Source organism: Artibeus jamaicensis, unplaced genomic scaffold (assembly GCF_021234435.1).
Source record: "Artibeus jamaicensis isolate MK-2021 breed Jamaican fruit bat unplaced genomic scaffold, CSHL_Jam_final scaffold_474, whole genome shotgun sequence".
Taxonomy (NCBI): domain Eukaryota; kingdom Metazoa; phylum Chordata; class Mammalia; order Chiroptera; family Phyllostomidae; genus Artibeus; species Artibeus jamaicensis.
The window spans coordinates 14,754,363-14,780,120 of NW_026522046.1; the positions used below are offsets into that span (position 1 = coordinate 14,754,363).

Below are 25,758 nucleotides of genomic sequence, written 5' to 3' on the forward strand. Positions count from 1 at the left end.
AACTCAGCCCTGCTTTCCACTCTACGACTGCATCAGATCAGTACCTAGTGACTCTTCACCATCACTTTAAATTCGTTCAACATATATTTTCTTAGCAAATACCATGTCCAGGAACAACTGTAAGCTCTAGAGAGCTAGAAGACAATAAAACAAATAAACCAAATATAAACAGGAAATATTTAGGTATGGTCAATGTAATAGAAATAACTTTTAAAAGTAGATGACTTGTGATGTGGCAGCTCCTTTTGGATTTGATAAACATGGATGGTCTCTCTAAGAAAATATTTAAACCAAGATCAGAAGATCAGGAGCTAGCCTTGCAAAAATCTGGAGTAAAGGTAACAGGAAATATAAAATTTCTGAAACGGAAAAGGATTTGGTGGGCATGGAGAACAACAGAGGGCTGGAAAATAGAGGAAGAACATTCTGAGATGAACTAAGAGACATGGGCACTAAGAGATACAGATACAGATTTATGCAAGGTTTTGTCAGTCAGGGCAGGGAAAGAGTTTGAATTTTGTTCTAAGGGAATAATGGAAAGCAACTGGAAGGTGTTAAGTGGAAAAGTAGATTGTATAATCTATGCTTCAAATAGATAATCTTATTTTTCTTTGGGGAGAATGGATTATGTGTACTTAGGGAACAAAAGGAAAATAATACAAGAGGTTCAAGGAGACTTGGCTTAGTTGGGTAAAGGGGGAAATGGAAACAAGGAGACAAAGCCAGGATATATGTTGGAACAGTTCAGTAAGAGAAGCTAATGACTTGGATGTTGAGCATAAAGTGGAGACACATCAGAGAGAATCTGTAGTTTTTGCTCGATCATCCCAGCGGATGGCAGTACCAATGGTATGCATACAGTGTTCTGTTGAAGAGAAGACCACCTGGGTTACAATCCTGTTTCTATCACCTAATGCTGTTTGGCCAGTATAACTGTGAACATGTTACTTAGCCTCTCTACACATTGGTTTCCCCATTTATGAAATCAGGAAAATAATAAACGTACTTCATAGGGTTTCTGTGAGAATTCAATAACGTAATTATTTTAAAATGTTTAAAACAGCTTTTTGGCATATTAGTCCCCAACAATCATGGCTATCATTATTGCCATTGTTGCAATTATTATAATGTAGATGTGGAAGAAAATACAACATGCAGACCTGAGAGAGTCTACATATTTTGCCATTAAATTTGAGACATTCATTAGACATGCACATGGAGATGTTAGTAGGTAAGCACATGAGTCTGGAATTCTGGGGAATAGTCAGTCCTGATGATACAGTTTGGGGAGTGACTTAGTATCTAGAGTCATGCCTGAAGTCCCCTAAGGAGACAGTGTGGAGAAAGAAGGGATGTGATCCCCAAGTTGTAATGATGCACACTTCCGTGATTAGAGATCAGGGTAAGACAGGAAGCCAGGAAAGAGGCTGAGAAAGAGCAGATGGTAAGGTAAGGGGTGATCCTCAGATGATACCAAGGAACAAATGTATAAGTAGGGACTAGTTACCCATGTCCTGTGCTAGGAAGAGACCATGTAACATAAGAACAGGGAAGTAACCAAAGGAATCTATCAACTGGAGCTCCTAGGGGATCTTGACAAGGGTTTTCTCAGTAAATATAAGAAATAGAAACTTGAATGTAACTTCATCTGGGACAGCTTTTCTGAGTGTCTAGAACAGATTAGCTCTTTTCTCAAGGCACCTGTCATTTCTCTACCACTTATTGTACAGGAGATTAAAAAGAAAGTCGAGGTCAAACTAAATCATTATGTACATAAAATATATCATTTGTATAATTATTCATTTATTTTTGATTTCTCCTAATGGTTAGTCATCTACTGGGTAGTAAAAATCACATCTGTCTTGTTTTTCACAACATTATCGATAACTAGCAGAATGCCTAATACATAACATTGTTCAATTTATATTGGATGAATATCTGGATAAGTAAATCTACGAATGACCCAATACTGCTTCACTTAAAACACATTTTTAAAATACTGACTTCTTTTAATTAACACCCACACTAATTGGCATGATTAATTTCTGTGTATTTCTAAGTTTTGGCAAAAAATAAGCAATTACTCTTGTTGAAAACCACCTAAAATCATTTTGGAAGAAATAGGTAGAATAAAATTAGTAAACAGATATGCTAGTTTGCACTGTATCTATCTAAAGTTTATTTTTCAAGAGAATAAACAATATCTCTACTCCAGGATGTCTTTGGCAAATACAAAGGGTGAATGTAAATAATTACTTACTAAGAATATTTCTGAATCTTCTATAAAGACTATCACATTTTGTGTTGCTCAGGGTTCCAAATAAAAATGACTTCCATGATAAATTTATTTGTGGTACAATCCATTGTGAGAAAAACTTTGTGTCTCTTTTCTGATTAATATGTGTTTGTTCCCTATCCGAGAATAACAATTATGAAATTCAATCCATTATCCTTTTGACCTTGATTCTAGGAAACTGGGTTGTAGACTTCTGTTTAATTCCAGTAGATATCCATTGTCTAAGTTTCTGTATCTTTTCTTTAACATATATGTACTCCTATTCAATATCATTTTAGCAACCTATATGTATTTGTCACAAATTATCTCTACTGTTTTGAAGTACAAAGACCATGACTAAACACAAAGAAAAATAATCTTCTTTCTTCTCTTTCGTTAATACAAGAGATAACCAACCCTTCTTGGTCTTGCTCAAATAAAACCACTTTTATTAAGACATTTTTGACACTTCAAGTACAAATTTACTCCCTCTCCTACAGTCCAAGAACACATTTGAATCATCTTATAAAATTTGCTTATATATTACTCTCAAATATGAGGTACCATTAAGTTTTTAAAATGCATTTATTTGTTTTAGGATTCAGAGTCAGACTGAAACAAAAACAAAGCAAAAACCCTAAGAATAATAATGACAACAAATTGCTCCATTTTAGGCATTAATATGCTTTTCTTTCTAAATAATGAACCCTCCCTAGACTTTATTAAATCTTCTTCCTGCTGGGCTGCTCAGATTCGAATGTGGCTCTCAATCCCTCACCCAAATTGATGCAGCTGCTATTCTATGCTTCCATTTTAGTTGTTCTGACTTTTCTTTTTATATATCATGGCTGTATATACACACATTAATTAATTAATATTATAAAATATGAAGTAGTATCAATTATTATTTTATGCTGTTTATATTTCCCCGTTAGTTGGAATGGTCTCTAAAGATAAGGATTACATTGTTCTTTCTTTTTGTCCCTCATGGGAGACACTGTGGGAAACAAGTGTTAGGTGCATGATGGTTTACCACCGCAGTTACAGCTGTCTCTCTCACCTGCCTGATAACACCTGCAGGATTATCACTGCAGGGACAGTACCATTAGAGAGACCGACAAATCTCATTAACCATTTTTAATAAAATAGAAATAAATGTAGGTGTTTACTGAAATTGATATGCAATTAACAAAAACTTGTTTTAAATGATGTAGTCCTACATGGCATTATAAAGTAAGCTAAATATTATTCTTCAAATACAAGTAAGTGAGCTAAGATTTTAATTTTTTTCCATAGATGGGGAGTACAGATATTATGGTATTAAGTAAAACATTTAATTAAACTCCAAAAATTTATTAAATTTTCAAATAGTTATCAGTAATACTTCTAAAATCTTTAAACTTTTTTTCTAAAATAAACTACACAAGCTTGAAATATAAACACATAATTGACTCTAAAATTTTTATAACCAGATAAAAGTAGTGTTAAATTTCTATCATATAAGAATCTTATGTTACCTAAATTAGATTCCAACAGTTATAAAGTTTTCATTTTTCTTTAGAAATGACTTATATATTTATTCTAAATTGAGAGAGGTGCTTGCACAACATTTTAACACTAAACTAGTTAACATGTTTTTCTTCATTTTTGAGATTTACGAATGTATAATTTGTATTATTTCTATTTAAAAAAAATGTTTATTGCACAATATCTTACTCTAAAGTGAGCACGCTATTTCACATTCTCTCCCACTTCTGGTCTATAAGCCCATGTGTTTAACCTATTTACAATCCTAACACTTATTATTTTCCTCCTTTAAGAACACAAAATAAAAACATTTCTCCCTAGCTTTTCAATATGATAATTTCCATTAATTATATATGGGAGTAGTAACATAACTATTAATAACTATTTTGAATATATTTTAAAAGCACTATGTAACCATGTATAACATAATAGACAATGGAGAGTTATTACTGGATGAGGACAAAGAATGTATATATCAAACATGAAAGAAAGATTAAGTGTTCCCTAGACATGGAAGACTGACTCAGAGAAAGTTAAGAGCTCACGACAAAGCTGAGAAAGGGCAGTTGGCAGGCAGAGCCCTGTAGCCCCTGACTTTTTCCTCAACCTTATGAACAGTTTTTCTTAGCACTACCAATAGCATTTCCCGTGCTGTCATAATGACAGGTAGTCTGTGTTACCACCCTCAAGGAAGCCCCAAAAGGGTTTTGGTTGAGGAACTGATCCGACCTGTTTTCAGCTTCTTTAGAGCACTGCGAGCTATTTTATTTTTTAAGCTATTTCTACTTTGTAATAAACTTTTCTTACCACAAAATGCTTTAAACTGGAAACTTGGCTGCTATATAGTTGTATGAATTTTATGACTGAAGCATTATCATATTTTACTTATCACTAAAACAACAAAAAATTGTCCCATTTCCCCTCTTAGAAGGCAAATCCAAATCCATACACATTGCACGGCCTGCTTCAGATGTCCTGTCTTTTTCTGTCAGTCATCTGTGAGCAACAGCACCATAACTAGCCAGTTGGTACACTGGCCCCCACAATGCATTTCCTCCACTGGAAAACATCCAAATCGAAACACAGCTCAGGATTTTCTCCGATTTTTCAGTTGATTTTCAGCATCGTCCCAAAAGCAAACTAAACAGCAACAGTTTTGGATGCTGGAAACCTTGGCTTACCTTGTTACTGTTAGACAAATAGTAATGGCGACAACAAAAACCCTACTGTCTGTATTGTGGTTCTGTTGATCTGGCTGTGGCATACCGTTACATGCAAACTGTGCTGAAACAGATGTCCTGAAATTTTACTTTTCACAAGTCAATTAATTTTAATACATTTCACAAGGCCCAACACATATTCAGGAAGAAAGGGACCAGATGCCCTTGAAAGTGGTACTAAGAATTTTCCACTTTTCCATGCTGAGAGGAAATCTACACAGGACAGCTGATTCCTGGTGATGGCTATCAGCATATGACATGTTTCAGGGGAAGAAAGGAGCCAACTATAGTTAAACCCTAAAGTGCAGCAGGGCACAAACAAATATTTAACACTGGGAAAATCTCCATTATCAACAATGACACTGTTTGCCATTTTACAGACCCAACAGGGGCCTGAATTCTTCATTTTTTAACTGGTTCAGCTACTGTCCTGCAACACAATCCTTCTGAGGGTGGCACTTAAAGACGGGATGTGAAAATTCGTGTAAGATTCAGACTGGATCAAAATCAGGTCCTGATCAGTTCTGAATGCACAAAACACCAGTAGAGCTTATATTAACATTAAAAGCATAGCTCATTTTATGGGAATCTTACTTTATGTGATTACAATCAATAACATAACAAGGCAACATGAGGTGTGGCCAAAAGATTTTTTAAATATCTTTTTCAGTGTGCATGCATGATACTAACTGGATGTTCAAGTCTTTAAGAACATTGTTACCACACTTTAAAATATAATCGCAAATTTTCAGTCAGCAAACTGATCACTGCATCAGGATTTAAAACATGAGAAATTCAGAAAAATGTGAGAATGATAATAAGGACAACTGAGGTATAAACAGTACTTAAAATCAAATGCATCAAAGTTATTGAAGATCCTCACATTAAAATGATCCACAAGAAACAAATCACAACACTAAAATATTTAGGAATTATTACGACCATCTCTATAAATCTCTAATCTACAGTTTTCAGAGGTAGGAAGACATTTAACCCGGTGCACTGAAATTGTAAGAGCACCTAAAGCAGTATGTGATTAGACACTATGGAGACAGTAATGTATCCTGGAACAAAGCTGCAGAAACGTCGTATACATACATTGATGCAGTGTTTCTATTATATCATTCATGACATTCCAAATCTAAAATAGAGAACTAGAAAAAGATCAGGATTTCAATTTTGCATGAATATCTCATTCCCCCAAGCATAGGAATGATTGACAAAAAGGATTCTCTTTTTATATTTTGAGATTAGCATAAGTATAGGAATATAATTACATAGGAATTAGAATAGTGATAACTAACACTGAAGAGAAAAACAATTGATTTCCTGATAGCTAAATATATAACATTAATGATTATTATAAAAGCAATTATAATTAAAATTTCTCTTTCAAAATATTTTAAAATAAAGAATGAAAAAGGAAGGTACCTCTTTGTGCCCAAATAACATTGTAAAATATACCTATTTAAGTGTACAGTATAGAATAAGACTTGGAGAGGAATATAGGTTTAAAAAATTAAAATATTTTTGATGACTTGTATTCTTTCAGCAAATCATAACTAAAATACTACATCTAAAGGTGTTTTATTAAATTATATAGTAATTTTACTCCTCAAATTTTGACAATACTAAAAAATAAATTTATACAATTAATATAGCAACCTTATTTTTTAAAAGTTGGTTAATTAACAGAACAACATGCCTGTTTCAGAGTACTTAGGAAGTTATTTTGCAAATAATATTTCTCTACAGATATCTTCAAACCAGAAATCTCCAGTTTGATTTTACTTTATGTGTACACAATTAATTAATTGAACACATTGCTACTTCATAAAATCAGTGCATGCTTTCCAAGTAAATAATTCAATCAAAATACATTCAGATAAAGTATTTGAAATTATTACCTGACAAATTAAAAAAATAACAACCTATACACACTGGCAAATAATTACGGCACAAAGGCAGTCCATACATATACTCTTGAAGAGAACATAAACTTGTTCTAAGCTCATGGCAAGCCTCAGGAAATTTCACAGCATTGTTAAAAAGGAAATTTGTTCAGGGGCAAATTCTTCAGAAATGCCTTTCCATTTTTACCTTCCACAGTTTTTACCAAGCTAAACTTACGAAACCAAGAACATTCCTCAACAAGGTGAATAATTTCCTTACCATTTACTTTTAAATCTTAAAATCAAGACTAGCTATCTTTCATCTAGTAATTTATGAACATTTCTAGAATTTGTTAAAATATGGGAAATTATGGTTTAAACAAAATCAATAAGCATAGAATGATGAGTGAAACAGAGCAGAGTGAAAGTCAAAACAAAACTATCCCATATTTCATGAGCTAACAGTGTAAGAAAAGAGACTTCTTACCAAGTACCCCAAGTCGATAGTTGACTGTGATGACGATCACATTGCCATAACTTGCCAAGACACTCCCATCATACAAATTTCCAGTACCTTCCATATATGAGCCACCATGAATATACACCATCACTGGTTTGGGGCCCCCACTGTCCCGAATATCTGAAAAACAAATGGTTGGCAATTGTTCTTATCCTCAAAAACACAAACATAATAAAGCAGAGAATACAGTTTCCATTTTAGGGACAAGAGGACATGGTTTTTATATAGTTCTTTAAATTGCTGTATTTGTTAAAGTGTTTCTTAAGCAAGTCATAGTAAGAGCTGTTGCAGAAAACAGCAATACCATTTTTTTCTATCTAAAATTTTGCTTGAAGTAATAAACTGAATGACAAAATTTCAACAAATTGAAAGTAGTTGCAATTTTTAGTGTTTTAAAATTAATTTCTAATGTGGCAGTAGAACCAAAAGAAATAACATAATAATTTTTAGAACTACTTTTTAAAACTGGTATAGGGCCTCATATGAAATTTACGAACTGTAAACTAAGGCCAAAGGTATCACTACTATATGAATAAAACACTGTTTCCATTTCTTAATAACTGTAAAGATTTGTATTGATGCATCATAATTACATTTAATAATTTATACTTCACTTCGTGACATAATTATAACACTGTATTATACATTGCAAAAAAGTTTAATTTTGCTACTCAAGTACTAACTGTCAGATCATGTTTAGGCAGTGAAGTCATATCCACCTGTACTTCGGTGGCTGCTGTATTTGGTGCATGTAAGGGACTGTCATTAAATAATGTGTTTTAGTTAAGTCCAGGTCATCTGCTCATTATACCTACATATACCCTTTGGAAAAAAAACAGACTAAATTATAATTTTCACCTCTTTGCATAATTATTATGCTATTCTTAGTCCCACTTTGGCTTTATAATTTTGTCATGTAGACATGAGATAGGATACAGCTTAATTTAATTATAAAGTGCCAATATTTAGTGATGTTGAAGTTATTTCTGCATCTCTGAACTTTAATCAAATGTGTTTTTTTCCCAAGGTACTTTCCACCAAATCTAGATCAACAGGATCTAGAAAATAATATGTGGGGGGCTGAGGGGGAAAGTAGTTTTACAGATGAGAATATATGAAACCATTTACTCATACATTATTATTTATTAATTATTGTGTTATTTTTCATATGAACAACTGTAAACCTACTTTTGCTCCATACCATTTAAGGAAAATATAAGCATATTTAACTGTATGGAAAAATACACTAATTTCTATAGAAAAAAATGTTAAACTATACTTTGGCCAACACATTTTTAATTATTATATAGAATGAAATGTTATATGTTTATATATGATGATGAATATAAGTACATAAGATATTATTCCATAATAGCCAATGATATCATCTACCTTTAACTGAAGCAAAAATTACATCAAATGCATTATCCTTTTTTAATTCCAATATTAAAGTGTTATTTAAAAGTATGCTTTTTTCCATTGTTTTTGTCATTTTTTATCAAACTTAAATCTCCTACATATTTATAATTGAAGTTTCAGTTTTCAGTATGGACTAAAATGATACAGTCATAAAAAACTAGTGATTATTTACAAGCTGTTTTACATTTTCTGTGAGAATATTTAAAACATATAAATGTCTTGATCTTTTTCTGTAATAATAAAGTAAATTTTTTTAAATGAAAAAGCATCTTAGGTTCAGGAATTGCAGCTCAACTTGTTTGTCCAAAATTTCAAGTTGGGGGGTCTAGTTCACTGTAAAATTTAGAGGCACTTTTAAAAGTACTATTTAAATGTGACTGAATGCCAATAAATAAACTTGCCATATTCTCCCTCCCTCACCAAAGGTGCATTTGAGAAGAATGTCTTATTTTTCAGCAGTGAGTGGAGGAAACTTTGACATAGAAACCATCCCCTAGACACAATTTAATTTCTTTTAAGAAGGAAAACCTCAATTTATTTTCTTCTTAAGTCCTTGGGAGGAAAATTGATATTCTCTCCTTTATAAAAGTTTGGGGGCTTATGAGGATGTTAGGTTTACATAGAGAAAAATAATCCTTTTGGAATTTTTAAACTATCCTCCTTAAATGTCTATGCTGCACACAGTTTTAGCTTATTTCCCTACTATGTCTGGCACTGAAGAAGCAATAATAAATTATTAAATTGAAATCATTAACTGACTGCTCACAGCAGACACTGTACTCTGCTAATTGTGTGCTTGGAGGTAGCACAGAGGGTGGCTGCTTCAGAATTCTTCTTTAATTAAAATTACATAGAATTACAAAATACCAACTGTGAACAGTAATGAAGTCTTGGTAGATCCATTCTGTTCACCTGTAAAACAATACGGCCCACATTGAGAAGACCTGCCATATTTTATGCCTAATAACAGAATGAAGTGGACACAGCAAAGGAAGATGAAAATATGACAATGGATTCCGGGAGGTATATTGAATGGTATCTCTTTATTTTTAAAAAATAGACCGGAAAATATTACTGAAAGTTTGGGCTGAACATTGGTTTAAATGTCTGATTTGTGTTTTCAAACTTGTAAAGATTTAAGCCTTGCCTAAAACTTAGCATAACAAAGAATTCTTTCTCAGAAAATTCTATACAATTCTAAAGTTGTGTTCTGAACAATATTTGCTTTTGCTTACAGTAACCTTAATTAATGCTGTATAAAGTACTAATTACCAAAATGGGTAAAATTCTTGTACATAAAAACCTTTAATAATGCAATAAAATCGGGGAAAGTATTGTATGTCTATTACAAGACAATTAGAATTCCTTGATAGAGTTTGATCAGAGTGGTTTATCTGATTTATATTCACAGTATTTTATCACAGAGGTCTATCTGAGACTTCACTTTTTATTATAGCTACAAGTGTTTTTTTATTATAGCAAATAGAAACAGTTTAAATTATATCTATATTTAATTTTGAAAAGAACCAGAATCTTTAGAAATGAAACTGATATAATGAGATAGCCTACTATTGAATACTATCTGCTAAAGCTGTACTTTTTTTTTAAGAGGGGAAGGGAAGGAGAGAGGAAGAGAATATTCACATATGGTTGCCTCTCCTGGGTCCCCTGCTGGGAACTGGCCTGCAACCCAGGCATGTGCCCTGACTAGGAATCGAACCATGATCCTCTGGTTCACAGGCCTGTGCTCAATCCACTGAGCTACACCAGCTAGGGCCTAATGCTGTACTTTAAATAATAAAATTTTGAGGAGCCACTTAGCAAATATACTAAATATACTTTGGTAATTTATAGTTTATTAGAGTCAATTTGTTCTTCTAAACTTTGTCTCATATTTTTCCTTACAAATAGGGTAGACTTCACCTAAGATTTCTGACTTTGCCTAAACAGCTGTTAATGACTTTACAAAAATAAAAAAGAAACACACTAAGAGGTGAAACCTAGTTCAGGTCCAGTACAGCTACACATGTTCTTAAAGCACATTTACCCTTAATGTTGTTTGCCAGTTTTTAAAACTTTACATAGCATCGAGGTCCCTGAAAAGAGTTAGATGTTAAAAAGAAAAATACTACACTGGTGATTATTTTTCTACTAAAATTTTGATGGCAAAAGAGTAATGTTTTTCACATTGAAAAGATAAAATTAGAATTTGAGTAACACCTTGACTTTAAATTTTAGTAACTATTTAACCTTTCCGATAAATCCAAATTTTAAGCCAATGTGGCATAGTTGTTGATAACCTCTTTAAGTTATCAAAAGAACCTGAAGAAGTTAATGGGGATTTATTTGTGCCTGGCACGCAGTGACCGGAATTATAATTCCTTCTAATGATGCTCATGAATAATTATTAGTCACACAGCTCCTTCCTTATTGGTAGCTTTCTACCTGATGGTCTCATGAAGTTTTAATCACCCATGTTGTAGAGCTTTTGGCAGGATACTTTCATGTCTCTTACTCACTTTAGGTGCCTCAGTTATCATTTCAAGTCTGCAAAATAACACAGAAGTGGTGGTAGAACGTATGTTTGTTAAACTGCACTCAACCAAATGCACAAATTTTAGTTTAAAATAATTTAAAAGTGAAAATAACAATTTAAAAAAGATTTACATGGAATATAAAATTGTCTTTTAATATTACATATTAATATTAAGATATTACAATTTAAAAGTTGTGTAAATACTCGAATTATAAAAATAAATTGATAGAAATATGGAATTTTGCTTTGATCCATTTTTATCACTTCAGATGTGTCATTTTGAAATTATGGAAATAACCAATAAAATATGCAGTTCATTTGGTTATTATAAAACACAAAGGAAAAATGATACACCTGTGTTTGACTTAATGATGGCAAAAGAGTATGGCAAATATTCAGAGGGTTAGAAGTGGAGAAGAGCCTAAGGGCCGTGGGTCAGTTTAAGTGAGTGAGGGCCAGCCTCTCAATGTTCAGCATAGGCTCTGAATGAGGTGGCTGAGACGGGGCCCTGGAAATCAGGTACAGGAGTCATCGGGAGATAATTGAGGATGCCACAGAAACAGACTTCTGACTAAAGTAAAAGAAGTAGTTTACCAAATAATTTATATCCGTAGCTATACATCCAGTGATATTGGTTGGAAATTCAAAAGTCTTTATACAGGAGGATATTACAATGCACCTTTCTTGTATTCTAAACAATTATCTAAAACAACAACACAGCAGAGCAGACTGAACTTGAATTGACTGAACTTGAATTGACTGCGTCAATATTCTATACTTCTGAGAATTTTAAATATTTATCAATTTGATAACTCTTATGACTTGTTTAGTACCCTGAATACTACCTGCCATTTTAAATACGGCTTAAGACATATTTAATGACTATTTTAAAATGTTAAATGTGCTTCAAAATAAATACATAAACTATACTCACATTTACAGGGCTTACCTCAATTATGGTAGTAATGTAAATGTCCTACTTGATGTTGTTTTTTACCAAAAGAGAAAAGAAGTACTGTATTTTGCTATGCATAATGGGCACATTTTTGCCCAAATTTTTAAGGGAAATATAGGATGCATATTATACAAGGATGGTACTTATTTTGTATCTATAAATGTTTGCATTTATACTTATGTGTAGGCTAACCCACCAATTGCAACCTCTTGACCTGTCAGTCAACAAGCCCTTTAAGGCCTTAATAAAGAAAGAGTTGACACCATGGATGTAGTAGGCTGGTAATGATTTAACACTTATAGGTAGGATCCATAGGTAGGAAACATCCATTGCCCAGGTTTGTATTGGGTCCTAAGACTGTGGAACAGCGTCAAGAAGGAAGTGGTTATGAAATCATTTTAATAATGTGGCATCAGCAATGCTACGGATGGAACTGAGGATGATGAAATTTATTGGGATGAGGAAAGTGACTCCGGAAGACATCAGTAATGTAGACACTGAAGAAGATGATACTTTTGATATTGACAGTGATGAAGAGTTCTTGCTTGGCCTTCTATGGTGTGTAAATATTATGAATTTGTTACTGGTACATAAAATTTCTTGTACCTTGTATCTGTTTTTAAATTTTCTGTTATGTAAAATTTCTTGTACTATACTATGTTAAAAAATAAATGCAAAAATTCCTTTATAATGTGAAAAACAAGTATCCAAGTATAAATAAATAAAAATTGAATTAAAAAATTAGAATGAAAGATTTGTTTTTCCTGAAAGTTTGGGCCAAAACACGGATGAGCATTATACATGGCAGAATACAGTACATTAAATCTGCAACCAAAATATTTTGTAAATAGAAAAATGACATATACTAAACTTGTGAGAACTTTGAAAAAATTTGGAATTTACAAAACTACACTCTAAGAAGTCCCTTATACTAATGTATCATTTAAATAACAAATGTCTCGGAATTAAGGATCTCTAGAGGGTTCAACAAGTTAAAAGTCCTAACTGAAAGATGTCATCTTTGGAGAGCTGAAAAAAATAAAGCATATCCTCAAAGTCAGTACATTTCTTGAGTGTTTGAATGCTTCAGATTTCCAAGAACATTTTTAAAAATCACAACTTACATGTTGGTAAGTTTATTTTCAGTTACTGAGCATTTAAAATGATACCCTTGGTCAGCCATAATGATTTGTTTTAAATATTAATGACTGCTTTGTGTTTAATCTTTATTTTACTTTTTGGGTTCATGGTAAATAAGTTTTTAATAAAATGTCATAAATTTTATGAAAAATAATTCTTAAATACTAACACCCAATTTAATGTTATGTTTTCAATACTTCACCTCTATCATTTATTTTTGTTACTGTGAGTATTTTATTACATACATATCTCAAAGAAAACAATTAACATTGTTTAGTAAGGATTCATTCAGTCATAGTTGTAATTCATAAAAAAGTACTTCTGCTGGCCTTCTTGTGGACTGTTTTATATTGGAAAACGATTCTTATCATATTAACATCATTATGAAATTTAATTTTTAGGATTCTGAAAATTACTTTAAATCCTAGGATTACATTAGTTACCTCTGTAAGAATCATAGCTAGGGTAGCATTAAAAAAAAACATAAGCCCTAATTAGAACCAAGATAAACTGAGCAAATCAAAGGGTCTTTATAGACCCTCCACTAAACACGAGGTAAGATCTGCAGTAGAATAGGAGATGTTGAGCGGCATGGTGTATACTTAGATTTACAGAGTAAAATCAGAGTTTTATGTTATAAGAAAACTGGAAAGAGAAAATAATATTTAAAAAGTTGGAAATATTGTATTGGTTGTAAGTGGTAATACTTTGAAAATAGGCATATATTCATTTACCAATCTGAAAATTATGCCTTTGAAATAAAAGAATATCATTATAAGTTTGCTGTAAAAAAAATGCTATAAATTCTGCCAAGAATACTCACTATTATGAGTCCAGAGTATATAAGTTATTGTTCAATGTTTACTACACCTATCTAAACAGGTGTCATTACTTTATTATTTATAAAACCTTACTCATTCATGTGATATTTAAGCCTATCAAGAGAAAACAGAATTTAAAAAATTTAAACTATATTGCTCAAGAAACACTTTATATCAGCTTTTAGTTTTGTCTTTATTGGGTGTGGGGTTCTTTTTAAACAAATATCAAATGTAAAAATGAAACACATTTTGATATTGGATAGGATATTTACATATATTAGAAAACATGCAAAGTGGATACAGAGAGACTGCAGGGGAAGAGATTGTTAGTTCAAAGAATATGGACAAATTTCAGTCAAAACGTGGGATGAAACATATCAAAAGTCAGTTCAAGAAAACAAAAAAAATGCCTCTCTTTTAAAAACATTTTAATGGTTGGCATCAAAATGTAAAACAACATTCATTTTTTTAAAAATTAAAAATGTATATTTATATGTAACAACAAGCAAGAAGACAAAACACATCAAAAACGAGAATTAAAAACAACTCTTCAAAAAAAGACAAGAAGTAAAAAAATAGAAAGGAGTGGAAAAATGATTGAGGTCCTTGTCATGCAAGTAGATTTGGTGGAAAAAAATACCTTCATCTTCAGCACCGTCATTATCACCTAAATCATCTGTCTGTTTCTTTGAAAGGGGACCTAGGATTGAGAATGGAGAAATGGAAGGGAAAAAAAAAAGACAATTCAAGAATAAACAAGACTGAGGGGAAAAAATAAATGTAAACACTAAAATTCTCAAGAGTATTTCCAAAAAGAGTGGGGAAGTAGTTATGTTAAAGTTGGTTATCAACTTTGTTTAAGAAAAAAAATACCCTTCCCCAAAATATCTCATAGAAGATTTGATTCGTGAGTATATTCAGTATTAAAAAATATATATTATGGTTTGAAATTCAAGGCATAAGCAAAGAAAATGATTTTTTAAATACCATTGTATACAAAGAGTGAATAGTTTTATTATCTGAAAGAACTTAATTTATTCAGTGCCTTCTCTAATTAAAATTGGTGACAACAATAAAAAATAGGCTAAACTCATTCTTTAATTTGGGACAATATAACAACATTAGGGAAACAGATACGAACATTTTTAGTGTGTGACTTTTTCCCTTTTTCTTCATTTTTTTCAAAGGCAATTAACACTTGGGTTTTACACATTTTTATATCATACATTTCTCAAAGCTGTGACTTTTTAAAATTACTTGTCATTAAATATTTCCCCATGTATTGTGATTAAATATTAGCTGTGGATTTAAGTAAGACGTTTGCAAACTGCACAAATGTACCATCAGTGGAAGTCAGTGTTTAGCTCTCAATGTATTACAGAGTCGAGACTTATATTTCATAGTCAGTTTTGGAATATAATAGAATTATGCCCTACTGCAATATCATGCCCAGTAGAGTTAATTATAATGGGATCATGTCTTAGGAAAATAATTGTATTAAAACACTGTGAATGTTTAATAAATGTTTTATTGTACTTAACAATGCTAATTAGCTATGATGAAGGAGCACACCAAAGGGGAAGCTGAAGACCATATGAAAGTAATTTTAAGTGTCACATAATTGACATACTCAGTACAGAAAAAGCAAGTGAAACCCCACATTTCATTTTGTTTCCACGACCATTTAATTTGTATGACATTTCATAACCCTCATGCAGAAAGCAATCATTACAAACACAGGACAGTCAAGTTCAAAGACAGCCAACCACATAGCAGTAAGCAAGAGAATTTTGTCATGCATAAAATAAGTAATAAAAAAAGGAGGGGAAAGAAGACTGAAAGGCACATGTTGATTTCAATAACACAAATAGTAAAGAAGCAGGCATTAATTCTGAACACACTTCACAGGGAAGGATTTTTAACATGAGGAAGATTTCTAAGTCTATTCAGTCATCACTCTGCATTATATTTATAATTCAAAACTACACCTAATATCATAACCCTCAAAGAATGTAAAACACCATCACAGAAAACAGAAGGAAAAAAGAGATATACTAATTATGTTTCATTAGCTCAGAGAGACAGCCTTTAAAATACTAATAATTGGCAAAGATCAAAAGTTTGGAAATGGAGAAATTGATAATATAATTGAAATGACCTGTTGGCTACTCAGTTGTAAGGTCATGATTTCAAGGTCATTCCAAATGCAGACAGAGGAGTTGTGCACAACAATTTAAGTGATAATACTTTTACAGTCACTCCTGCCAGCAATTGTTCCATTTAAGAGAAAACCTAGATGAAAACAACAGTTTGTGTTAATTGACACTGAGTTGCAAGTTCACAGAAATCTATGTTTCTTTAATATAATCCTGTTTACATGCAAAAAGAACCCTAGTATTATTTCATATTCATGGAACAATATTGCTACATTTCTGAAAATAGAAATATTTCGTTTGAATCTAAAAATTACTATTATCACAACTATATTTGAAATATTTCAGATTTTAAAACATGCAGAATATCAGACAGGAAATTACTTTTCAAGTTCTTTATCTTTCTGTAAAGCAATAAATGAGCAGACTTCAACAAATGTATTTTCTTGTGTTTCTATTTTCAAGGATTCTACCTAGAAATCATGGTTTTATTTACTGGTTAACAACACAGATTAAGTACAGTGGCAATTATTGCTGTCAAAACTACTATCTACTTCAAATTTCTGTTAACTTACTTAATTTGCTTAGTTCTTGACCATATTAAGAAAACATTAATGTGAGCTCAAAAGTTTTTTGCTGAATCATATGTGAAATCTACCACAATTAAGTCAGTTTATTTTGTGTAGACATTTATAAAATATATCTCTTGGACAATTCGGAAGGAACAATCCTTTCTTCCCTTTCAAGGGTCCCCAAGGCACTTCACAGGACTTCCTTGGGACACCTATTAGGTCCTACAACTGCAAGCCAGTGCCATACTTTTTGCACGTGTGCAGAATTGCTAGCTCTTGGTCTACATAAAATGTGATAGTACAAGAATTTTTATTAAAACATTGTCCCCCACTCCTCTGAATATGGGACATAGTTCTCAGTTGCTATTTGACTTCTGGTCTGCATAAGTAGAGAAGGCATGAAAATGATACTGCATGTAGAAAGAGGATTTTTCCAAAGATGAAATGGCAGGCCCCGCTATTTGCTACATATTTATCACCACCTTCCCTACTCAGGAGGCTACATGAGTCCTCAGCTGTTGTGGGATAATGATTACAAAGGTAAGCTTCATGGGACATCTCTTACTATAGTAAATCTGAGGACTTAGAAATGGATACAGATATTGCTTCAACACTGTACATAGATGGGACATCATTGTCCGAGAGAAGAATTAAGTTGAGTTCTCTCAACTAAAAAATTTCACTTACTGAATATTCAAGAAAACCTTATTATTAGATGATATTAAATTGTTTCCACAGTATGCCTTCCAGCAATATTTGTGAGTTCAGCATAACTGGGTTTTCTTAATATTAATAATTTTTACACCTCTGATCTTTGAAGGTTCCCTTAGAAAAACAGGGCTGATCATAGTTTTTGGCAAAACTGATTATAAAAAAGAAAGAAACATATTTCTTATATTTTCTATGCATAGAGACACTAAGAATCAACATTGTAGAGGGTCCATGGTTGCAAATTGAGAAACTCAGCATTGGTTTCTCTGAGAAACCCTCAGAAGAGTCAGCATATGCCAGTGAATTACAGAAACAGATCCCAACTTGATCTCAAGATTCCTTATTCCCAGGCTGAAAAGAAAATAGTCCATTGCCCTGAGCCTCTTTCTGTCTAGGATATCAGCAACTCTGGCTCTTTTTTCCTTTATTGTAACTGTTACAATTGTAGTTACTGATGTTAAAACTTTTTCAATTGAAAGTAAATGTTGTAAGAGGTAATAGTCACTAATTTTCTGAAGAATAGCAGACAACCATGTTTTAAAGACCACATATTCCTGCAAGCTGCTCAGAGGGATTTTCCTGAAGGGTAAAACATTTATCCTTCAACAGAAATAACTATCATTAACAGCATTCCAACACTAGCTTATGTCTCTTTTAAACCACAGATAGTGTCTGTTCAATACCAGTAGCTTAAATAGGCAACTTACAGCACCAACTTATAAAGCAAGTGAGTCCTCTAAAACCTGGGTGTTGAAGTGATTTACTCTGCCTTGAAACTCCACAGGCTCTGTGCTCCTTGAGGAATGCACACATAACTCTCATTAGAGTTAATGGGAAAGTAGACCTTGTGTCATTTTGAAAGGAAGTGAGAGTGATTACTATATTTTATATCTTTTATAGGCAATAAATAGAATCAGTGGTGAAACAACAGGATCAAGGAAAGTAAAGGGAACTCCTCGCTGTGAACACTGAACTCAAAATAGTTATTTTGCCATTAACATAAGTATGATGCAAAGTATAGGCCTTTATAAAGGACGTTCTTATATTACGGTAAGAATCTGACCATATACCTTTTATTTTTTTTAAAAGAATAAAAATATCAGCATTTCTCTGTAGTTAACTGGAAAATAATTGAGCTCCAAAATAATTATTGTCCACCCAAATTAATGCTGCTTTTTATCATTTCCTTTGCTGAAGGACTAATATACTTTAGGTCTCAAATACATTAGAACTGATTATAAATTCCTTCATTAAGGGTTCAATTTATCAGAAATCATCTGCACTTCATGTTACACATATTTGCAAGAGACAAGTAGGTGGAGAATACTATTAGTTTTTGACTTCGAAAGCTGGCCACGAGAAATCTGTCCTTCTTAACAGAACAAGTCTTTGAAATTTGCAGGATTATTTAGAGCTCCAGCTCCAGTGAGTCCTCTCTTGATAGATGGAGCGCCCTGGTTAATTTAATGACCTTGCTCTCCTCTTTTCTAACCATCTTTACCCAGCAGCCTTTGAGATAAACTGACTGTGAAGAATTCCTAAGGCCATTTCCACAGAAGGGAGCAATTTAAGGATGTTGCCATTATTGTTCTGGAACAATTGAAAGCAGGCTAAATCTTTTCATGGGTTATTTTAGAACAACATTTACTTTATAAAATTAGGATCAAGGATATAAAAACACCTGAATATGCCCACTCCATATGGTGGACAGTGCTAAAATTCAATACATTTTAAATTAAAATTGCAGTGCATTACCATATTTGATTTTTTCCATATTGACAAACATTAAAATACAATGACTTTAAGAAATTAGATATCAGAGCAGTTGGTGTCATTGCAAAACTGTTGAATTTTACCCATTGAAATTTATTCAATTTTGTGAAACTACAACACACGCCACTTGAGAATTCAGAAATAAGTGGAGGTGACTGATGTGAAAAACACTGATTATTTTTATATCACTATATTGATTTAACTAAAAGTAATCACAGTTCTTACAATAAGAATTATATAAACAGAGACAAAGTAATCAAAGCTGAAAAATATTTTTTACAGTTTTCAATTAAAAAGTTAAACATTTTTGAGTCATGTAATAAATCTACATTATGAAAGAATAAAGATATGGAGCAAACTGTTGGATGAGATACTGAAAGTAAACTCTGGAACAATTGGTGGTTTTCAAAAGAATCCATATCTGTACAATTTCTGCTGGCACTACTGTGTCATTCATGACGTTTGAGTTGCTTTTGGTGTACTGCATGTTTAGTCTAGCACTTCGTATGTACACATGCTGTGAAAGAAACCAGGTTCCAAGAGGACGGATGCAGCAGGCATGGTCTATGTTTATTTTGTGTTGGAAGAAACCACCTACATCAACACAAAACATATTCCCTCACAGATTTCTAAGAAGCACAGCGCAGACTAAAGCATGACGTCTCAGAAAACAGAATCTGATGTTAAAATAGGGCAATGATATAATGAGAAATATTTGGGGGCAAAGTAGGTAGAGAAAATCTCATAAGAAAGAAAAGTTTTTCATAAAATTATCTTGAATAACAAAACTTTGAATTCAAAAGCAACCTTTTCTAGAATAAAAGCGTTAGCCTCAGGAGACAAAAAATAGGTGGAACAAAAGTAAGTAAAAATGGCTAACCCCTAATCTGAGTACCACCAAATTTCCTCAAGTTTGTTACTTTTTAGCGCTACTTGGGGTTTTTAAAAAGTTCAGATGCATTTCATGCTGATGCAGTATTCTTACGGCATGAAGAATGTAAGAATGGTACACCTTCTCATCTGGAACAATGTGGCTGTGTGTTGTACAGACCCTTTAGTACTTTGGGAAATCATACTTTCCACTGCTTTCCACACACTACCCAAGTATGCACCTGCAACATGGTGAAGACACAATGTCACCAGATGCTCAGAGATATCTCAGCAGGACTTGAGACTCAGATGGGTTCTAGAGCCCAGCCTCCTTAATAGGGCTGCAGGGTTATATTATGCAAGGGGCTCAGGACACATGAAGAGCAAAACAGGCAAGACTCCTGTTCTCATGCAAATTAATTTTGCCAGAGAAAGAGATATTAAACACATAATCACACACATAAACCTATATTTACAAATTGTGTTAAGAAAAAATATGAGTCTTGGTGTTATGAGAGGTTATACAAGGGGACCTAGCTGAGCTTGAGGAAGTCCACAATGAATACAAGTGCCAAGTGGCTTGAAGAGTGGAAAATAAGTCAACATTGAGCACACAAAGAGGCTGAGGATGAGTAGATAGGTTGAGAAGAAAATTCCATCTTGAAAAAAAATAGCATTGATAAAGGTTCTAAAATGAGAGTGAGCCTAGAGGTGAGTGTGGCTGGCATACAGGAATCGGAGCGGGGAGGAGTGGGAAACGTGGAAGGAGCGCTAGACAGGTATCAACCAGAGCCTGCAGCTCCTCTAGCCTGAAGAGCTTTGTCTTAATCCTGAAAGCCATAACAAGTAATTTAAAGCATTAAAGCACACACTGGCAAACTCTGCTCTATCTGAATCTGAAACAGAAAATCAGAAAGAAGAAAAATCATTTTAACAAATATGACTGAGAATATTTTATACAGAGACCTGCATTATGTTCTCATCAGAGGAGAATAGCCTTATTAGAAGAGATGAAATGATGAAAAAGGAGTCTATAATATGTTATTCTACTTGTGTTTGCAAATAAACTGAATATGACCATGAAGTAAAATCTAAAACTTCAGTGCATCTAAGATTTTATAAATATTTTAAAAGTATGGGAGAAATAGATAAAAATGTACTTGAAAAGTAACTAAATAAAATTTATATTTAAAAATATTTTAAAAGTTTTCTTTATTACATTTGCATTTAAAGTTAAATTGGCTTTGCTTTAGAATTAACACAGAGAGAATTAACATATCCTAACTATCCTTATAGTCATACAAAGATGCATATTCTGCAACCCACTTCCACTTGGATTATCTTACCCCCATTGCACCATAACAGGGATACCCAAGTTTTACCCACCAAAACAGGTTTTGCTCTCAGAGGTATAACCCCTCCCTCTGTTTCCCAACTCTAAATCTGGAAATAATCTTTAACCATTTCCTCTTCTCCTCTCTGGTCTCATCCAGATTCATCAATTTTTCAAGAAAATGTTGCTGCTCTCCCTCTCTTTGATTCATATTAGCCTATTATTAGTCTAGTTTGTGGCCATCACTGCCACATGCCCAAATTATTGCATAGCTTCATAGTTGCTTCCATTGTCTTCCAGACTCTAGGCTGTTTCATAAGCATTTGTGTGCCACAGGTTTTTGCAGCTGTAGATAGTAATGCTGGTGCACCCAAAAGATGTAAACACCAGGCATTATCATCAGCTAAAATGCTTGCATTATCCAACTCCATTTAAAACTAAAATGGCAAGTACTCCAAGCGATTAGAAACTCAAAAGAACATACAACAAACATGAACTATGAGTTTTAAAGTAATTATAACAAGATATTAAAACTATAGTTTAGCACTTAATTTGATGTTTTAGAAGAAATTCATAAGCAAAAATAAGATTTTTATTCAAGTAGAAACAATTCCTTTAAAATATTACTTTAAATTCAGTTCTAATTCCTGTTCACGAAACATCATTTTCATTGTTTTACTATTCTGGTTAAAAGTTCTAATTCCTTATTCCTTATTATTTTAGATTAAATGTCCCAGACTGAATCATAAAACCCTCCTTACTCTTTTACATTTTATTTCTTCAATCTACTGCTTTTTGAAACACATATTTTTCTGAGTTCTATCAAACATTTAATAAGAACCAGTAGCAACTATTCTCAAACTCTGTCAAAAAAAAAAAAAACAAAACAGAAGAGGAACATTTCCAAACCCATTTTACAAGGCCAGCATTACCCTGATACCAAAGCCAGACAAGCACAGTGTAATAAAAGAAAATTACAAGCCAACATCCCCAATGAACATAGATGCAAAAATTCTCAACAAAATATTAACAAACTGAATTCAACAATAGATTACAAATAATATACACCATGATCAAATGGAATCAATTCCAGGCAAACAAGGATGGTTCAACACTGACAAATCAATCAATAGGACACACCACATTAACAAAATTAAGAATAAAAATCATATGATCATCTCAATAGATGCAAAAAAATCATTTGGTCCAAATTCAACACCTTTTCATGATAAAAACTCTTTGTGATAAAAACTCTCTTAACAAAGTGGGTATAGAGGTAATAGAGGGGAAAGTACACAACAAACACCATACTCAATGGTGAAATGATGAATGCTTTTTCTGTAATATCACAAATAAGACAAGGATTCTCACTATCATCACTTCTATACAACATAGTCTTTGATCTTATCCAGAAAATTAGGCAGGAAAAAACACAGTGTATCCAAATCAGAAAAAAAGCAGTAAAATTTCATCCATTTGCAGATGAAGTAATATACTATATGAAACCCTAAAGACTCCACTAAAAAACTAACAGATAATACATGATTTCAGTTAAATTACAGAGTAAAAAATTAATAGAAAAATATGTTGTTTCTATATACCAACAATGAAATATCAGACAGAGAAATTAATTAACAACCTATATATGATAGCATCAAAAAAGAATGAAATGGTAATAGTTAAGCAAAGAGGTGAAAGATATATACACAAAAACTATAAGACTTTGATGAAATAATTGAGAGGACACAAATAAATGAAAAGATAGTACATTTTCATGGAATGGAAAAATTAGTATTATTAAAATGTCTACATTATCCAAAGTAATCCACAAATTCAATGCAATCTCTATCAAAATCCCAATGGCATTTTTTACAGAAATGAAACCACTAACCTTAAAGTTTACATGATGTCACAAAAGACCATGAAATAGTACAAGGAAGCCAAAGAAAGGAGAGTGAAGCTAGAGGAATAACAGTTCCTAATTTCAAACTATACCACACAACTATAGTAATTCAAACAATATGGTTTTGGTATAAAAGTCAAGCACATTGATCAAAGGAACAGACTAGAGACTAAGAATATGCAATAGAAAAGAGATAATTTCTTCAATAAATAATATTGGGAAAAATGAAAAGCCACATGCAAAAGAATCAAACTGGATCACTATCTTACGTGTTACACAAAAAGCAACCAAAAATAGATTAAAGACTTAAATGAAGGACATAAAACAATTAAGCTCCTAAAACAAAACATTCACAGTGAACTTCTTGACAATGGTCTTGGCGATTTTTTTTTAATTTGACACCAAAAGAAAAGGCAGCAAACAAAAACAAACAAGTGGGACTACGACAAAATGAAAAGTTTTTGCACACCAAAGGAAATCATTAATAAAAAGTGATACATATAATGGGAGAAAGCATTTGCAAACCACATATCTGATAAGTGGTTATAATTCTAAATATATACGGAATAAACAACTCAATAGCAAAAACCAAATAATCCAGTTTAAAAAAGTGGGAAAGAGACCTGAATAGACAGTCTTCCGAAGACCTACAAACAGCCAACAGGTACATGAAAAGGTGCTAAACATCACTAATCACTAGGAAAATATAAATTAAAACCACAATATCACTTTACATTCATCAGGATGTTGATTATCAAAAAGCAAGAAGGAAGAAATATTAGTGAAGTTGTGAATAAAAGGGAACCTTGTGCTCTGCTGGAATCCTTGTGCACAGTCACAATGAGAACAGCATGGAGGTAACTCAGGAAACTCAAACCTGAACAGCCATACGATCCAGCCATTCCACCTCTGTATGTATGTATGTATGTATGTGTGTGTGTATATATCTATCTATATCTATATCTATATCTATATCTATATCTATATCTATATCTATATCTATATCTATATCTATATCTATATCTATATCATCTATCATCTCCAAACAAAACAAAGTCATTCTCTCAAAAAACATAAAAAGGGCCCTGGCTGGTGTGGCTTAGTGGACTGAGTGCCAGCCTGGGATCCAAAGGATCACGGGTTTGATTCCCAGTCAGGGCGCATGCCTGGGTTGTGGGCTGGGTCCTGAGTAGGGGGTGTGCAAGAGGCAACCACACATTGATGTTCCTCTCTTTCTCTCCCCCTTCCCCTTTCTAAAATTAAATAAAATCTTTTTAAAAAGGAATACAAATGATTGGTGGGGCTAGGTGCTGGAAAAAATAGTAAGAGTTTGATAAAAGGGTGAAAACTTTCAGTTATAATAAGAATGAGGCTTGTGGATCTAAAGTATAGCATGGTGGAGGCAGTTGAAATATTCTGGATTGTACTGTATAATTGAAATTTTCTAAAAGTGTAGAACACTAATTTTCTAAAAGTGTAGAACAAAAATATGTGACAAAAAGCCCTAATTTTGACTTCCTGCCAAGATGGAGGTGTAGGTAGACACACTGTGCCTCCTTGCACAAGCAAAATAAAAACAACAGTTTAGAAACAAAATAACAACCAGAACTGACAGAAAATTAAGCTGTATGGAAGTGAGACAACCAAGGAGATAAAAATAGACACATTCATTCAGACTGGTAGGTGGGGCGGAGTCAGGCAGCCTTCGGAGAGGGGTCCCAACACAAAAAGCGGTGGCTCTGGGCAGACAGGGCAGCCCAGGCTCGCAAGACGGCAGTGGGTGGACCCTGGACGTGGGGCGGCAACAGGCAGACACAGTGAGGTGGTGAATGTGAAGTGAGGCACTGCATGCAAGGCAGCTGACCAGGCAGTCCTGCATTCGTGTGCAGATAAACCAGGCAAAACTGGGGAGCCAGACAGACTGCCCAGGGTCCCAGTGCTGGGAAATAAAGCCTCAAAACACCAATTGAAAACACCTGTTGAGGGCAGGGAGCAACTCCCAGCCTCATAGGAGAGTTTGCTGGAGAGACCCACAGGGTCCTAGAACATACACAAACCCACCCACCTGGGAAACAGCACCTGAAGGGCCCAGTTGCTTCTGGAAAGAGGGGGAAGTGACTGAAATACGACAAAGAGTG

General features: G+C 33.2%; 1 protein-coding gene across 6 annotated transcripts in view; it reads right to left on the reverse strand.

The window, feature by feature from the left end:
- The window catches only part of NLGN1 (neuroligin 1), a 629,293-nt gene that overhangs the window by 428,539 nt on the left and 174,996 nt on the right, over positions 1–25,758 (reverse strand). For 3 of the 6 annotated variants that reach the window (XM_053657564.1, XM_053657565.1, XM_053657568.1), the window contains 2 exons: positions 14,946–15,005; positions 7,402–7,554 (listed from right to left, as the gene is read on the reverse strand). In XM_053657564.1, coding sequence (XP_053513539.1) covers positions 7,402–7,554; positions 14,946–15,005 — 213 coding nt within the window. The remainder of the gene's footprint in view (positions 1–7,401; positions 7,555–14,945; positions 15,006–25,758) is intronic. The other 3 variants (XM_053657567.1, XM_053657566.1, XM_053657563.1) reach the window with 1 other exon arrangement.